This window comes from Elgaria multicarinata, chromosome 2, assembly GCF_023053635.1.
Source record: "Elgaria multicarinata webbii isolate HBS135686 ecotype San Diego chromosome 2, rElgMul1.1.pri, whole genome shotgun sequence".
Lineage (NCBI taxonomy): Eukaryota > Metazoa > Chordata > Lepidosauria > Squamata > Anguidae > Elgaria > Elgaria multicarinata.
The window spans coordinates 146577568-146596312 of NC_086172.1; the positions used below are offsets into that span (position 1 = coordinate 146577568).

An 18745-nucleotide genomic window follows, 5' to 3' on the forward strand; every position below is an offset into this window, starting at 1 on the left:
GTACTGAATCTCTCCAGAGAGATGTAAACAAATAAGAGATAGTAAGGGAACGTGGACAGATAAAGATCACTGGAGGCCATAAGGCAAGACATAATGACAAACCACAGAACAGGGCTAGATCTCTAGAAGAGTATGGCCCTAACCTAAAGCAAGTCTTTTAACTGCATTCAGATTTCAAGCGATTCTACAGACCATGGTATCCACATTGTGGAATACTTAGGGACATAGGAAGCTGCCTTGTACAGTCAGACCACTGGTCCATCTAGCCCACTACTGTCGACACTGATTGGCAGCGGCACTCCAGAGTTTTAGGCAGGATTCTTTCCTTGCCCTACCGTGAGAAGTCAAGGATCGAAGCTGGGACCTTCTGCATGCAAAACATGTGCTCTATCATACTGAGCTACGGCCCCTCCCACAGCGTATTTCCTCAGTGTGCCAAGACTATATGTTTTAGATTTATTTCACCTGTTGACTTTTTCCACTGAAATGAAAGATAGGAGATATAGATACATACATATAAAAAACTCACCAAGGCAGAAGGTGTGTGGATTGGAGCCCCATTTTCCCTGGCAGTGAGGGGGTGTCATTTTCTGCCCGGTTGAGCCAAAAAGATCCCAATTCAGGGATTTATGCCAACTAACTGCAGTGGTAGTTTTCCATGCATGAAGTTCTCCACAGCTACATGTGCAGTCACACAGCTCGCTCCCCACCCACTACATATCAGCTCCACCTAATCTTAATTCCCTCGAGCAAGATGGATCTGGATGTTAAGACTGCTCTGCCCAATGCTTTGGTTGTTGAGGTTTTAAGTATCCTTAGTGTGTGCCCCATTTTCATTCTCGCATCACCTGTGATTATGTGAGAATGTTCATTTTCTGAAGCATGGGTGGGCAAAAGGTAGATCAGGATCCACGGGTAGGCCTCTGAGCGATTTGCATTACATTGGCAATGTTTTTTGACTCCCAACTGTTTAATGATAGCAACAACTAAAAACCTTTCCCCTAAATTAGGTTGCAAAAAAATAATGCTTGAGGGGAAACAAGGAGTTGGGTGATTTTGTGTGAAAGGACTTGTTCTGGTACTGATCACAAACTTCTGGGCTGAGCATATGCTCAAAGACATCTTGCTTTTTAATTCTTAATGTGGTTTTGCTTGCCTAAGCTACTATTTTGGACCCTGGCTCCAGTTCTAGTAAAAAAATAAAGTAGATCCCACAAACTCTGAAGTGAGTTGACTACTGTTTTGTGCAGATTCACAAAATAAGGCTAATGGTGAAAGAGGTATTAAACCAGCAAACTATCTATCCAGGAGTGCTTCTGCCCAGTTTTCAGGGATCCCCTCAGCCCCCTAAATCACATACCACATAATTCTGCAGGTTCCCCAAACCCTTGGAATATGCTTCTCAGGGGGCAGCTGAGGTGAGGAAAAGGGGGAAAGTTATGTTCCATTAGCCCCTTCTTATGCTGCTTCACTAGATCCAACCCAATGTATTTGACTAGTTTGAAGAAGTAGAAGCCTGGAATCAGACAGCCAAAACTCAGGGAAGGGAAAACCGGAATATACACATTTTACATTTCAAAGCCTTGTGTTATGTACTTTTCAATGTTTTTGGAGGGCACTACCTTAATTTTTTAATTTTAAAAGGTATATATGAACATCATCTTATCATGAGAAGGAGTAGTCTATTTCAAGGTATACTTCATCAGCCAATGGCCAATCTAAGCGACAGAATATGGGAAGCACCAATATGAAGGCTGTACAAAGTATGTATGACTGTTTACCTCCTGCACTTGCTGATAAGGGGACTCTCAAGCAGCTCATCAGCAGTAGGCCTCTTCTCAGGATCCTGAAAGAGGTGAGTGACAGGTCACTCCCTAAGGAAAGGGATCATTTTTCAACAATTAAAAGTCTTAGGCCAGATCCATTTTATGGTCTTCCCCCCATTTCCCCAAACCTAGTGGGTGCTTCCTAGCAATACCAATTAAAAGAATCAAGCCACTATTCTGTTTTTTTTTCTCTGAATGGATTTTCTGCTGTATGAGAAGAGATGGAAGAAGCAATAGGAAAACATAATGGAAGACTCAAACACTCCTGTGATCTGAAACCCCTGTAAACGTTGTGAATGAGATAGCGAAATGGTGTGATAAAAGCCTCTTCTGGAAGCGCCCAGAGAATCAAACAGTTATTTAAAAAAAACATATATAGCTGCGCTAGGCCATGATAAGATATCCAAAATCCAATTGGGAAATAACTTTATTAGAACTGATCACAATGCCACAAAAGACCACTGACTACAATGCTACAAAAGAGTGTGCAAGCTTTCAGCTCTAGAAGAACTTGAACACTCTTGCACACTTTTGTGGCATTTTTGTTGCACCTAATAAAGTCCTTTCCTAACTGTGGATAAAAAGTTATACATTTAGCAGGAAGTTCAGAGTTAATGGCACTCCAAACACAGAGGGCTTTAGCAACTTCCAAGTTGCTGCAGTTCTTGGGCAGCTTTTCCCCAACTTGCTTCGAAGCTGTGTGACAAAGGCAACGAAGCTGAAAGGAAACTGTATCTCACCAACCTGATCAAGGCAAGAGTGTACCACCTGGATGAGATCTGGAGAATAAACACTGGAATCAACCTCCATTGTCCGGTTCCCTTGCACGATCTTCACACAGAGGTTCAAGGGATTCTAGAAAGTAAATATGAAATAATTTGAATAGAGCTGGAGAACCTGCTTGAGAAGATGTCCTTATCCTGTGGATCTATGTTGTTCACCCTTCCACTTTGATTCAAACGTTACTAACATTTTAGATAAGCCCAGGACATCAGAAAGAGACTTCAGAAAAAGACCAAAGGCACTGGCAGGAGATATCCAATTGATTTAGAACTCTGACTGCCATATACACTCTTAAAATATGGGTTTCTCTCTTTCTCCTCTCACCCCACGCAAACACACACTTAAGAAAAAAATGGAAGATGAAGGAATAGTGTTTAACTTACTGTTGCATCAAAAGTTCTCTTCAGTGTGAGGAGCTCAAAGGCAACACAGCCAACTGCCCAGATATCAGATTTGAAGTTGTATTTTACTCCCTGGCAGAGCTCTGGAGACATGTAGTATGGGGTTCCTACCAACTACACAACACAGTAAGAATGTTCAAGATATTTTGTCAGCTCCTTGATATCAGATATATACATTTCTATACCGCCCAATAGCCGGAGCTCTCAGGGGGGTTCACAAAAATTAAAACCATTCAAAGTATAAAACAACAGTATAAAACCATAATATAAAATACAATATAAAAGCTCCTGCCCTTCCTGGCTCTTGCCAACAGGGCTTTGGAAAGACGACAGGCTCCAATCTTGGAACCCTCCAAATGTTGGGCGTGCAATCTATAGTCAGTTTTAGTTATTTCTTTCAAATCAAGTCTTGGAAATATATTTTGCTTCACAATGCATTGTGGTGAGCCCCCAAAACCCCTCAGTTTCGCTCCTGTGGGGCTTTCCTCACACCAAGGAGCGAGCGTGGGGTTTACATCCATTGAAGGAGGGGGTGCCATCTCCTGCACCGCCACCACCACCCGTCCTTCCCTGGTTTCCCCCCCTTACCCCGTGGGGCTTTCACCACCAAAGGAACAGAGAACTTTACTTCTCTCCATGCTGGAGGAAGCGCAGGGGCGTTCCAGCAGCCATTCTGCTCGCTGGCCTGCTCCCTCTCCCCTGCCTGGGCAGACAGCGACCAATCAGGGATTGCCATCTGCCCAGCCACACCTCTGCCATGACTTTGGAACAGCGATAGATGGCAGATGCGCTGTCCTTGCCTCACTCTGGAGAAAAAAGTTGGGGTAAGTCCTGAACTTTTTTACTTTGGAGCTTTGGGGGAAAGCTCCCGGATGGATCCGCAGTGGTTGCTGCATTGTATAAGCGCCACCGCAGAAGCACCCCGGGGCTTTCCCCACATAGAGACAGCCCAGAGATAATGAAACTGCATGAACCATACTACAAATCAGGGGTAGACAACTAGTGGTTATCCAGATGTTTTGGCTTACAACTCCCATCAATCCTACAACTCCTATCAGCCCTAGCTAGCACAGCCAATGATGAAGGATGATGTGAGTTGTAGGCAAAAAACATACAGAGGACCACAAGTCGTCTGGCACTCTTACTCTAAATGAAGTAGCACTAATTGTAAGACTTGATTGTGTAAGTCCGCAACCAGTGAGGGAGGTAGCAGCAGCCAGGCACCTCTCCACTGTGCCTGGCTCCAGCTCCAGCTGAGAGCCCCCTCCCTCCTGCTGTCATCTGTAACTGCTGAACTTTACAACTAAGATTGTAGTGCCTGAATTTGCTTTCCTTCCCCCCCCTCCTCCTCCCTCCCAGTCCCCTTTCCTTTTGTGTCATGTCTTTTAGATCGTAAGCCTGTGGGCAGGGACTGTCAAGAAATACTTCTGTAAGCCGCCAGAGCCTTTTTTGGCTGAATGGAGGCATAAAAATCCTTAAATAAATAAAAATAAATAAATAAACAGTACTTCACACATTTCATTTATTCAAGTTGCATAGGTAAGCTATTTTAAAAGTACATCTAACGACTAACATGTGTATTACATAGGTGTATTACATAGGCATATTCATTGGGAAACCAGGACTGGCCACAGCTCTTCATCAGTAATGCATTCGGTAGTATGTGGAATGGCACCAAGCCCAAGGTTTCTGTTTTTGATTCAAAGTTAGTTTCTAGAGGATGGATGTTATACATTATACATCTCAGTAATGGAGATCACACAATATTTTAGATCCTTGCTGAATAATTTTGCTCAATTATAAAACTGTATGTAATAATAATTAGGAAAGGAGATATTACACAATATTACAAAACAGCTTAAAGAAACCAAAAGTGACCCAGTGCAACTCAACCACTGAGGTAGACTATAAATTTAAAAAAAACAGCACAATCCTTTGCATGTTTACTCACAAATAAACCCCATCGAGTGCATGTTTACTTGTGCATATTTATGCCCAAGTAAATATGCACAAGATTGCAGCTTAAATCAAACAAATAATAGTCTCAGGAACAACGGCTTCAAGACTGAAGAAATTGCAGATGCTATTAACAATTAGGGCTTTGGCTATGGGGCAGTATAGAAATGAAATAAATAGTAACTACTACTACTACTAATAATAATAATAATAATTTGAAGGAAGAACTCCTTTAACATTGTTTAGAAATATTAAAATGTAGGAATGTTTAGAAATTATCTCAAAAGGTAGTTTAATACAAATCAGCAGTTAAAATTTTGGAATCTAGGTATATCTGCCAAGAAAAAAATATCTACTGAACTGAAAGTTTTAGAATTAAATTAATATCCTAAAAGCAGATTCCAAAGTAGTAGAATATTTTATATTTCCAATGAGAGTTAAGTAATTCAGAAGGGGAGTAGGAAGCAAGCAAACAATAACTGATCTCAAGCTCCTAACAAAATACACACACACACACACACATAAAATACCAAACAGATTAATGAAGAATTTATTCTATCAAAATATTAAATCTGCAGACACTTACAGTTTCAGCCATGGAATACTCAGAGTTCAGCTTTTTTGCCAAACCATAGTCACCCAGTTTTATAAGATTTGCTTTGGTGAGGAAGATATTCAGTGTCTTTATATCTCTAGAGAAGAAAGAATTGTTTGATGTAGTTCTTCAAGTCACCAGGCACAAGACTTAATATGCTGACATTCCTCCTTTACTCTGAAAGCAAGTATCTTATTCCTCTCTATGCCTAGAGTCTCAGATTTTTATTGCAATATCTATCAATTAAACTGTGTTATGCCACATGAGGATATAAAACCTCATGTTCACTTTTATACATGTAATTTTATATCACTAACATTGTCTTCACTGATAATAATTTTATTTTTCAGTTTTTAGAAACAGGCTAACCTATTCTCCCCCCATATAACATATAATGCAAAGATATTAAAACCAAAGAAAAAATTCCAAATCATATGTGCTTAAAAACTTTGTTCTAGGGTTATTTCAGTACAAGCACTGAAAAAACACAGTGAGCTATACTGAAGCTATGGTGCTTCCAGACAGCACGGTCATAGTGCTGGTAATCAGATGGCACTTTGCAGATATTCCATCTTTTCCGATTTAATGGATCTTCCACATTAAGAAAAAAGATAGAAGTGGTGGGAAACATAGGAGAGCTTAAAGCAAAAGAATATGTTATCTGGACTCACCATAAAATTCTGTGAATGAAGCAGGATGATGGCACAATAAAAGCCTTGTCTGGAAGCACCCTACAATCCTATACTCACTTTCCTGGAAGTAAATGCCATTAAACTCAATGAGGCTTCATTCTGAATATATACAGCTTTCTAATGTAAGATGCATTATTTTAGGGCCAAGACAAAATCAGCTGCTGGGTTTTACTGACTTTGGGATGAAAGGACAGTGCAGTCCACAAAGCACATATCTGATGTGATAGGCATTTGCCCTATGTTCTGTATTTATTTCCAGATGTGGACAAAAGAAAACCCCAGGTAGAGGCACATAATGCAGTGATCCAGTCTGACAGCCACTAGGGCAGTATGTAATTTATATTAGAAACTCTAATTTTCGTGCTCAGAAAAATGCAAAGCAAACTATTTTGTATCCATTTAATCTACACTTCTACTATTATCAGTGTTTTTTACCCTGCCTTTCCACAAGAAATGCTCAAGGCAATTAATAAGAATAAAAACACCAAATACAATAAAACAAAGCAAAATAAAAGACTCAAGAAGAATCAGTTACAAAGACCTTTAAAAGCACCTAACAAAGCAGAAGTAGTATTTCACCTTCAGGCATTAAGTCATCAATTAGCCCTAGCACATTGAACACCTACCTGTGAAGGATTCCTTCCCTGTGAATACAGCTCACTGCTGATGCAATCTGAAATAAGTACCACACCACCATCTGCAAAGAAAGAGAATTCATGTACAAGCCAAACACACCTTGTCTCTAAACAGAATTCAATTTTGGAAATTAATGCTAAAAGAAAAGGATCTAGAATTCTATGCTTTAAAAAATCCCGGATTCTATAAACAAAAAGTCTGCATTCTATAATTGGAATAAATTATTAAAAATATTGGGTGTCATCCATTGTTGCACAAGTAGACAACCATTTGCAATGAGATTTTCCCCTCTTCTCTCACACTGCACCCATCCCCCGAGCAGATTTGGAAGGGGGAGTCTGTTCCACCAGTGATGACTGTTACACTGGCAGACAGACACAGTTGGATACAACCCACTGAGTATCCAATGCTTCCCAACTACCAATGGGATCCATACTTTCGCATTGGGAATTTATTGTTTCAGATAGGAACTGGTAATCCGCAGAAATGGTAATTTTCGGAAAGGGGCATGTCAGTGCAGCGGGCATAGCAGAGCTCCACCAACCTGTCTTGATCCAGAACAATGCTTTTCCACTCATTTCACAGCTTGCTTTTTGAAGCATGATACAGATGTTCATGTGGCACCCCGGCTGTGGAATGAGCTCCCCAGAGAGGTTCGCCTGGCGCCTACACTGTATTCCTTCTGTCGCCAGCTGAAGACCTTTTTATTTTCTCAGTATTTTAACACCTAATTTAACTTAAATTAAAACTTTGCTGTTTTAATCCCGTATATTAATCTATATCAATTTCTGCTGTGTGTTTTTTTCCTGGTTGTGCTCTTTATTTTGTATTTTGTATTTGTGTTTTTAGACTGTTAGTTGTTTTGTTGTGCTTTTCATGGTTTTAATTTTTGTGAACCGCCCAGATAGTTCGGCTATTGGGCAGTATAAAAATGTAATAAATAAATAAATAAATAAAATACTTTTTGTAGGTCTGAGCGCAAGGTAATCACAAGTTCTTTGATACACTGTAAGCAATCAGAATGATTAATGACTACAGATCAAAGTGTTCCATTCACAATTGGAACCTCAAAGAAAAGGTTTCCTATTTCCTCCTAGCTGGCACAAATGATGTTATGTCCTTACTACAATGGCAAAAAGTATGAAACGGATCCTAGGTTAATTAGGCACATAAAACAAAGCTAGACTTTGTCTCATTGCTTCTCAAACTTTTCAAGTTACCTCTTCCTCAAACAACTTGTCTTTCTGCCGCAGGATCTTATCATAGAGGTTTCCCCCTGAAATAAAAAGAAAGGTTTAGTTGTTGATTATAAATATTTTAACAGCATTTACTAGAAACGCTCCACAACTTTTCTGTTTTCCTAAAATCTTTTCTATCGAAAAAGACAGTCCCTCTTTTCTCATATTCTTTTCTGTTGCTTACTGTCATGCACCAACAAAACAAATAAATGGACACACAGGTGATGAATATTAGAAAAGTCAATAGTATACATTCAGAATTAAAAAGATAAATTTTTTACTGTAAATGTGTGGTATATGTACACCCAACAGAGCTTGTACAAGTAAATACACAAAGTCTCTCATTAACATTGGACCAATTGCTTAAGAATGTAGTAAGGTGTAATGACAACCATACACAATTTAAGTTCAAAAATCTCTCTGTGACAATAATAAACATTAGTAGGCTGTATTTAAACTACATTTAACACAAACATAACAAAACTACAAATACAGAGTCTCTATTAACAATATACAAATTCCTACTGAAGAATGCAAAAGTGTGTAACAGTGACCAAAATGAATACAATTCTAGATGTCTCTTACAACAAACAATGGTAAACAATAGCAAATTTTAACGAAAACTCCAGAATATGGTATTGTTTTTGTACTTCATCAGGAAAATAAAACTAATTTTTTTTGTATATGTTTTGATATGCAGCCAAACTGTGTTCGTCTCAGTTAACACGACCTATCTAAAGAAACAAGATGGAAAGGCAAAAAAATAATAATACCTTGCAACAAAATTCTAAAGCAAGCATTATTAAATTTACTTTTACCAGTACGTGTTACCTGAAAATTTGAAGAAATGAGGTATTCAATGACCATTTGCCAAAAGCTATTTAGAATCAGAGCAAAATATCTGTGGCTTGTTCAAAAGAGAACACCACCAAATGGCTTTATATAGTAAAAACAAGATCAGCTGCAGTAATGTTTTTATAAGGGTTAGAGACAGTAACTATTTTCAGTCGAAACCTTAACTGTTCATGCAAGTTAGGAACAGTCCAATTGATTTGAGGGACACCCTATTCATATCATGACTGGAAAAGAATGTAAAGAATTTGTTTTTTAAAAAGCAGACAAATCTAAATTATCATTTAAACCCTCCAGAAATCTAGATTTCAGTTTATGCATCCAAAACGCTTCCCTTTTTCTGCTAATGCCTGTTTTGTTGGGTATACATATACCACACATTTACAGTAAATGTTTAAATCTGAATGTATAATTTTGCCTTTTGTAGTATACATCACTTGTGGATCCCTTGATTTATTTGTTGTTTCATACTGAGGGTCCTCCTCTTTCTTGTTTCATGCTTACTGTAATGCACTGATCCCAAGGTTCAATAAAAAACATGTATCTGCCAACATCTGCAAGAGCTCTTCTTCAAAACACACATCACTTACATAAGCCTAAAAATTAACATTCTACCTTTCAGATTTATTTTTACTAGGATGACAAGACTAGTGTTTAGTTGATATTACCCATGGTCTTCTACATGTAGGTGCAGTTCAAATGCAAACCAATAAGAATTTTGTCATGGAATTGAATGTGGTTTGTACATTTTGCTAGAAAGTCAGACTAGACGGTTCTGCAATCAACTAAAAATATCACCTGAATGCAAACAAGCATGAATCACAAGGAAAAAAAGACTATCAGGAAAATGTCAAGAACATCAGATATGCCCCATATTCTATGACTTTATTTTCTATGTTATCTTTGAGATCTGCCACTCTTTTGTGTTCATAAGATACAGCAGTAAGATGCAAATGTACCACATGGCATTGACAATTTAGTCATAGCGCTGACCAACAATTAATGTACAACCTTAGGCAAAGAAAGACTGCTTATTTTTCAGTGTACTATTAAAGTTTCTGTTTTATTTACTCAGCAAATTAGTTAGTTCTGTTCCTAAGCTGCTGCTTCTTACCAAGTATGTTTTAGATTATATATCTGTGGCACACAAGTGGCAATCCTCCAAGATGAGTCTGGTTTGTGTTTCTAGATCTGCCACTAGAGCCGGGTGTCTATAAACAAGAAACAGCCTCTCTGTATTTCATCTTTTACCACAGAACCCAAGATGGGAGAGATGCTTGCTGTTTACTAGATAAGAGTTCTCACCATTACAGTATTCCAATTCAATCAACAGTGTTGTGTTGTCCATGAAATGATTGTAATAGGCAATAATGTTGTCATGCTGCAACAGAGCAAGGATAACAATCTCATTCAAAGCATCACGGCGTTCTTTTTCTGACAGTCTGGTAAGATCTACTTCCTTCCACACTACAAGTGAGTCATCCTGGAATACAAGAAATTTAGTTAGTTAAATGTCCTTTAAAGTTGGATGTTCATTTCTTAGAAGTAAAAAAATAATATTTATGCACTTTCTGATTCATCCAACAATTCTCTATGGAATTCAAATGGAGGTTCCCTATTTCCGTTGCCAGTATCTACAATTGACACTCTTTTCCTTTTGAATAATTATCAAATGTCATAATCTTTTCAGAGGAAGAATTGTGTTTTTATTCCATACACATCTCCACCCAAACACAGTCTATATTCATAACAGGAATTGATTAGCTCATGGGAGCTGCCAGATAATCCATTCAGAGTTTTTATAGGAAAAAGCTAGAGGACATTTAGCATCAATACTTCATCCTTGTAGTAAGATTCAAGGTCATTCTATAGTTTTATATTTCCTTGAGTGTTGTGCTTGTTTTATTTGCCTATGAGTAGCCTTTGTTATCAGCCTCTATGAACTGTAAGCGATATGTCTGCAAATTCTTGCAGAAATATGATGCAGTGCTACAGCTGCCTTCTTTCTCTCCCCTTTCCCATTCTATCATTCCTTTTTTGCCTTGTAAAGGAAGCTGTGGAAATGGAAACCATATCCCTACATCATTGTGCAATATTTCATTTTCAAACAAAATCTGTAGTTTTCAAAATACCAATTAGAGCCGGATATTAATCATTCGACACCAAGGCAGTCTCTACACATTGCTTTGGGGCCCATGACACACACCATACACCGTTTTCAAACCACTTTCAAAGTGTTATATCCTGCTTGGTGTAGATCTGGCCCAATAAAAATTTTCCTCCTCTACCAAACAGCAGCTTCAGGGACAAATTTAGTGAGAACCACAGCACAGGAGTAAAGTATTACCCCCAAGCTCACCACCAACCAGATCCAGATTTTCCCTACACCCAACAACAGTTATTTTCAGTTAAAAAGTCATTCACACAATTGCAAGTGGTGTGTTTAATTAAAGAAGTAATTACGATCAGAGTGAGCTATAACATGTTCAAATGAAGTTTAGCAAAATCTCCTAGATTCTCTAAAAGCAGAAACTTTCGGCCCTGGTTTAACATCATTGTCATGAATAAATACAAAGCTCCTTCCAAGCAGCCAGCTATAATATCAGCTCCCAGTGTAACGTAACATTTATAGTGTTGGACTAGGACTGGGGGACCCAGGTTCAAATCCCTACTCAGCCATGAAGCTCCTTAAGTAACTTTCTACCACTGAGTATCTCTCAGCCTGGCCTACAGTACAAGGTTATTGAGTCAGCAAGAAAGCTTTTCCCATTGCAGCTTTTTCTCTACACTTGGGGAAAGCATTTTCTCCACACCTGGGAAAGAGTTAAACTGCTGGATTTCTTCCTATCATACAGTTGCTATGAGGCACAGGAGCTCTGCCAGAAGAAAGTGTTTGCAATCCTAGTAAATAGTAAGGCTAAACCTGAGCCAAGTCTAAACAGGGCTCTTATTGCTGCATGAAGGCATGGCAAGCAGATAGTGGCTGAGTTCGGACGACACGCTAATCAAAGGTTGTTTCCATTCAGTTCCTATTACCACCCCACCCACCCACGGTTGATTAGCATGACATCCAAACTCAGCCAACATCTTTGGGCATACACAGGGTGCTCTCCCCTCTTCATTAAGCAATCACAACTAGACCCCTAACATATTTTGGATTAAGGCAAGGGGTTTCCAGAGCCGAGCTGGAGGGCTTGAGCCCCAGCACATCTTCTTTTAGGCGTTAAGCACATTTAAATGCAGGGGAGGAAAAGTTTAGATAATGTCATGTAGGGTGGGGGGAGGGCAGCGAGAGAAAGGAGACTAGGGAATATGAAGCAAGGATTTAGAGGGTGAGGAAGACATGGCAAGATGAGCAAGGCCAGCTGGGAAATGCTGGGAGCTGTAGGATTTTTTTCTGTCTAAACAAGCATAAGATTATGTACTTATCCTCCAAATGGGGTAGAGAGAAGACACAAAGGTTTGGTCTGGGGGCCCAAGGAAGAATGATGGAGCCATGGAGGGGTCAAGGAAAATGTGGGAAACATGCCAAAGGAACTATAAAATTTGGAGTGGTTGTGTTTATTTTTTAAGGGAAACCTACCCCCCCCCCCGCAATTTTGGAAGAAACTCCCCAACCTGCAGAGAACCTCAAATGACAGTTAGATGTTACTGCCCAAAGTGCTCATGCTTTCCCTCCCACGTCTCACAACAGTCCAGCAAAGCATGGAATTACAATTCCTTTGCAAGACAGAGAACTGCTGGAGAATTAAAACCTGATTTCCGCCTTAGCAAGTAAAAATTGCTGGGGAATCACCAGCTTTCATCTTCAAATACCTCACTTTCAAAAACGTGAGATCATGGTGGCCTACCTTGGGGGAGGGGTGTGCGTGTATGAGTGTGTGCCTCAACCAGCATAAACAAGAAAACAGATTGCAGGTGGGGTGGAGGCTCCAAATCCCTATAAAGTGCACCAGGCCCAGAAATTCCTTTTGGCACCCCTGAGACATCTAATACGCTCCCTCTTCCTAAGTTACAAGAGCTGGGATTCCGGGGGGGGGAGAACTAAGGGGGTCTCAGCAGAGACCTTGATAAATGCAATGGAAAGCGGGCACGAGGGCTCCGATTTACCTCAGTCCGGCGGTACAGAGTGGCCTCTCCGAAGGCTCCCCGGCCCAGAATACGGATGGGGGCATAATGCAACTCCTCTTGCTCGCCGCCCAAGACCGCGGCAGGGCCAGGCCGGGGACCGCTCCTGCTGGAGGACTCATTGCCGAAGTCGGAGTTGATGGAGTCGCAGTGCCTCTCATACTGGTCCAACGACATGGCTGCTGCTCGGCCGCCGCCGCCTGCCTAAGGCTGAGGAAGGGGACGCTGAGGGGGAGCCTTGCAGGGATAAGGGGGAGTTCAGGCCCCCCTCAACGGTGATGGTGGGCAAACTTCCTGCTGTTGTCTCAGACGCCGCCGACGCCGCCACAGATTCAGCGGGGCTGTGCGCACGCGCGCGCCCCTCTCCGTGCCTCAACCCAGACAGGGTCCCCCGGACTGCCCCCTTCACCGGCCTCGCCGAGGCCCCTCAGCCCCCAAACACTCCATGTTGGCTAGTTCTTCCACTGACCCGGAACCACTTCAGCCCCGCCGCGTTCTCGCTGCCGCGCGGGCACTCGCACAGACGGGGGTGGAGTGGCAGCGGCTCGCCACAGAGCCGTGCAAAGAAGAAAACAGGGTGCTCGGAGGGGTTATTGTGTGTGTGTACGTCTGGGGCGGGGGATGTTTATAGGGAAAGTGGTGGGTCTGTGGAGACGAAACTCTATGCGATATAAGGAGGCTTTCTTGCTGCGAAACGCGAACGGTCCGTCCGCAAACTATTGGCAAGAACCCAACATTGCCAGGACGTACTAAAACGAATGACAAGAATGCTCATTGATAGCAATGGGATCTATTTTATTATTATTTATTTATATAGCACCATCTATGTACATGGTGCTGTACAGAGTAAAACAGTAAATAGCAAGACCTTACCGCATAGGCTTACATTCTATTAAAATCATAGTAAAGCGATAAGGAGGGGAAGAGAATGCAAACAGGCACTGGGTAGGGTAAACAGGCACAGCTGCGGATGCCAATGGACATCTGGGCCCCCTTGAAATCAATGCAGGGTTTTGCTATTTTATTGTTTTACTCTGTACAGCACCATGTACATTGATGGTGCTATATAAATAAATAATAATAATAATAAAACAATAAGACAACTTGGAAATACATTGACCACTATCTGTCATCAATATAGTATATATATATATATATATATATATATATATATATATATATATATTACAATACAGAGTATATATATATATATTACAATACAGGGATTGCCTCACCTTGATTCATTTATCCAACTCTCTTCAAATCCTATTTTCCTGACAAATTTTTCCATAATTGACCATGAGTCTGAGGTGGTTTTAATGTTTCCTGGTGCCTAATTATTTAAGTTATAATTGATGTCAAGTTGTATAGAAGTTTTGTTTATACTGGCGTTCTTAGTTGTTGTTTTCACTTGGGTCAGCTCTTCCATAAGAGCGATTGACCAAACCCTGAGGGACCATTGTTGTAATGTGGATTTGTGTGTTCCTTTTCCAGCCAGAACAGGAAATCCTGAAAGGATTTTCTTATTTTGTTGAAATTGCTTTGGGAAAGTATTGGTATTTTCAAAGGCAGCTTAGAATTCTCTTAAATAAACAAATCGTATTGACTACAATGACAAGGCGAAATGGTGGTGAGTAGCAAAATTAGTCCTTCAGAGGTTGGGAATGGATGACAGGCCTGGGGCTTGAATAACGGACCCTTAGGCCAGCCTTCTAACCTCTCTGGGTCTGCTCTTTCATTCCCATGGACCAGCATTTCTGGCCCAGAGAATGTCATTCTACTTCCAAGGGTTGTCATTCCAGTCCCAGAGAATGCCATTCTATTTTCTCAAGGTTTGCCCTTGCTAGTCCCCATCATTATTTCCGGTTTGCTTATTTAAGAGATTTAAAAAATATCAATATTTGTTACCAAGTAAGGTAAAAGATATAAAAAAAACTCATTCCAGCTCTATGATTCTATGATAAAAAAGCATTTAAATGTGCAATCCTGTGCTGGGAGTTATAGGACTTTTTTCTGTCTAAACATGCATACGATTGTATCCTAAAATAATAAAACAAAAAAGATCAATATAAACAGTTGGTGGAATGGCCTGCTGGGAGAGATTCGTCAACTTTAGAGTCTTCTGGAATTTAAGAAAGCATAAAGACAGATATCTTCCAGCAGACCTACCCAGTTGAATTTTAAGATGCCTTTTAATAATGTGCTGCTTTTTAATAATGTATTAGTTATATATGTTTTAGTTAATTATGTGTATTTTATGGTGTTTTGCATTTGTGTTGTACCCCGCCTTGATCCAGAGGGAGAGGTGGGTAACAAATAGATTTATTATTATTACTATTAAACCATTTCATTTCTACCTCTATAAACCCCTGCTGACACGTAATGTATGAAACAAGTTACGCCATATGCTCTGGTTGTAATCCAATATGTATTTGCCTGGAAATAAGCCCTACTGTGCCCAATGGGACTAACTTTCAGTGAAACATATATCATGCTGATAGATTTTCATCTTTAAAAACCCTTCACATTTGCAATGTCTTTCCCAATCTGACTTGTTGCATTGGCTGCAACACTCATTCTGCCCCCAAGGCAAGTCACTATTATCCGACATTTTGGAAGTATATAAACTGGGTGCTGTGCCTGTGGGAGGCAAACAGGCACAAGATGAGTTGAGATAGGATGGGAATGAGATTGGATTTTAGGATTGAGGGGGTGGTCTGTAGTGATTGTGCAGGGATTGTTTGAGAGAGTGAATTTGGAGTATTATGGATGCTCCCTCCCTCCACCTCCTCCAGTTCTCCTAGAGCCCCTAAGCTGAACATCCATCAAGGAAGCAGTAAGGATTTCTTTGCTTTCCAAGTGAGCACTGATTGAGCTGAGCAGCACTGCAGTGGCTGTTGCATAAAGTAAACACATGCACCGTTCTGTATCCTACAGCACAACCAGTGGAGGGAGGGAGGGAGGCAGACTAGGGCCCTGTGGCAGCTCATCACAACTCTTGCCTAGACTTTCTCTTGATTGGAGGACAAAGCAGATTATCAGGCACTGGCAACAGCAGAGGATCCACTAAGGACCAGATCAGGCCTCTTCAGATCAGTGACCCAGACAGGTGTAACCCCTGTACTTACTTCTAAGTGGCCAACCATACACTGTATCCTTGCTTCCAGGCCAAGGATAAATGAGCAGTAACAGTTTTAGCAGCAACATTTAAACTAGTTTTGGCATCAGGGCCAGCCCTAGCATTAGGCAGAGTGAGGCAGCTGCCTCAGGCAGCAGATGTGAGTGATGGGGAAACGTGTGTGTCGAAAGGCCTGCTCTGTGCCCCCTAAGCTAGCCTGCTACCCTCAAGTGTAGTGGAGGATGCTATCCCATCACCAGTGTTGAAAGCTTAGCTACCAATCTGGTCAGCTTCTGTACCTGAATGCGGTGGGTGTCATCTTGTCCTCTGCCACACGCAGCAAACTCTTGGGTCAGCCTCGTTTGGCAATTCCCATGATTATAATTTTAAAAAGTAAATATACTATAGCAAGAATACAATATATTCAATTTATAATTGACCAGTTACATTGTGCTTTGTCTGGAATATTTTCCAATGTACTAAATCCATTTACTACAAAAAGGACATGCCTATCCAACAAACCTGTGCCTTTGAAAAAATTAGTGCTAACTGTAGTAATGAAGACCATTATAACAAATTTTGCAGAATATACTCTCACCTTGTTTAGTTCTCAATTTTTGACCCAGGTCTTCTCAGAGCTACCTACTTTGAATTTTTTGTCTTGCTAGAACCCCAAGGACTATTAACTGGATTCAAGTGCAAAATAGTGCTTAGGGATAGAGATTGTTGCAAAATGGTTTGGTGGTGGGTCAATTACTTACTGGATCTCCCCCACGATCCTGAATACAGAAGTAAAAAAACCTTTTCTCTCAGGCAGTTAACATATGCTGAATTTTTAATTGACCCCAGAATAGTTGTTTTAAATCAATATTGTTTTTATGCTTTTGATGGTTTAAATTTTTTGTATATGTTTTTAATGTTTTTAACTTTTGTAAACTGCCCAGAGAGCTTCGGCTATGGGGTGGTATATAAATGTAATAAATTAAATAAATAATATATCTAAGTTACTACTAGCGGAAGACTCTAAAACTGACCAGCAAAGGTGCAAAAATACCTTGCTGTAGGCAACCAATAAATACTATTTTATAGATGATGAACACTAAGGCTGAGAGAGATATTAGTTCAAGGCTAGAGGCTACAGAGAATTTTTGTTTACTTGCAGTCATATTTGCTGCAGTTAAAACAGTTGAATCAGAAAGCCTTGTTTATGTACTACAAATTACTCTCTATCTACTAGTAGGTAGTTTCTAGATCAGGGGTTCTGCTCACCCATGATCTAAAAAAGGTATATCTAAAGCAGGCTAGTTGTAGCCTCACTACAAGTTCTTTGTGCAATGAGACTAATCAGATACAAACAAAAGGATATTCTTTATTGGCCGCACTTTATTACCAGTTTATAAACTCTCAAGTATTTAAATATTTCATTTCAGATGCATCAATTTTGATTGGGAATGAGTGCTCTTAAGGGGAGAGAATTAACCATAGCCATTCCAGGTCTATGTGTCAACACATGTGCATCTTGGAATGTAGCAAAGTATGTGCTTACCCATTCAAATCTCAGCAAAAGGGTTGAGTTCCTTCAAATATAACTTGTTCACAACAGTAACAAGTCTCCATATGAGAAAGTGTGTGCATAATTTGTTAGATTTGCTGTGGAAGATGGTTTGCTTTTAGAGGGATGAGTATGCCCAACCAAAACCCCCGTAAGCTTGGAGGCTAGGATGTCACTGTGGTAGCTATGTTGATGCAAGTAGAGTAGCTCCACCTCCATTCTTACTCACACAATGCATGAATAGTTAATTGAAAAAATGGAACCATTTCATGAATGATGCACTTCTCCCTATTAACGTTATCCATTTATTTTTTGCCAGACAGCAGCCAAGTGCATCTACATCTACAAACTAGTTTGGCAAGGCCTGCTAATTTACTATTATTTCACAAATGACTGAATTGCCGCCTCTGTGTCAAATCTGCCTCCTACTTTTTCTCCAAATCCACACCCAAGCATTCTGCACTTTGCCATGTGAAATGATCTTGGCATTCTGTGCCAACTGTCCCATCTCAGAATTCAATGCATGCCTTGGTACGGTGTGTTTACCACTGCACTGGACAAAGCATTTCCACCGCTTTTCCTTAGGCCAAGAACCATACAAATACGCTCACAGCCATGAAGCAAGGGCTGAACACTGTGTAGCGGATGTTTAGTGTTGGCTGTAAAAATGTGGGGAGAGGCCAAAGTGCTTTACTCCATCCTTCAACTGAGGCATTACTTTGAAATGTGGGCATGCATGTCGACAAATGGGATAGTTCCTTTACAAACAGGGAGGTTCATTATTGGTTGAACACAGCAAGAAAAGCATTGTATGCAAGGATGAGGGAAGCAGCAAGTATAAACTGATTGATAATAGTCTTATCTACTTTTATGTTACTCTTTGAGAAATTGCAGTGGATTTAGCAACTTTTTAAATAGAAACCTTTAATAACTTTTTATTTAAAAAGTTGAATTCTTAGATTCCACTT

At 40.2% G+C, this 18745-nt stretch overlaps 1 protein-coding gene across 2 annotated transcripts in view; it reads right to left on the minus strand.

Moving 5' to 3' along the window:
* Nucleotides 1–13552, minus strand: part of NEK9 (NIMA related kinase 9) — a 30530-nt gene extending 16978 nt beyond the window's left edge. Inside the window, exons 1-8 of one of the 2 annotated variants that reach the window (XM_063117881.1) lie at nucleotides 13090–13552; nucleotides 10285–10462; nucleotides 8110–8165; nucleotides 6880–6950; nucleotides 5553–5658; nucleotides 2993–3124; nucleotides 2571–2681; nucleotides 1782–1846 (exon numbers count right to left, since the gene is read on the minus strand). In XM_063117881.1, the coding sequence (XP_062973951.1) occupies nucleotides 1782–1846; nucleotides 2571–2681; nucleotides 2993–3124; nucleotides 5553–5658; nucleotides 6880–6950; nucleotides 8110–8165; nucleotides 10285–10462; nucleotides 13090–13284 (914 nt within the window). In that variant the 5' untranslated portion in view covers nucleotides 13285–13552. The remainder of the gene's footprint in view (nucleotides 1–1781; nucleotides 1847–2570; nucleotides 2682–2992; nucleotides 3125–5552; nucleotides 5659–6879; nucleotides 6951–8109; nucleotides 8166–10284; nucleotides 10463–13089) is intronic. The other variant, XM_063117882.1, reaches the window with a different exon arrangement.
* Between the last annotated feature and the right edge of the window lie 5193 nt (nucleotides 13553–18745).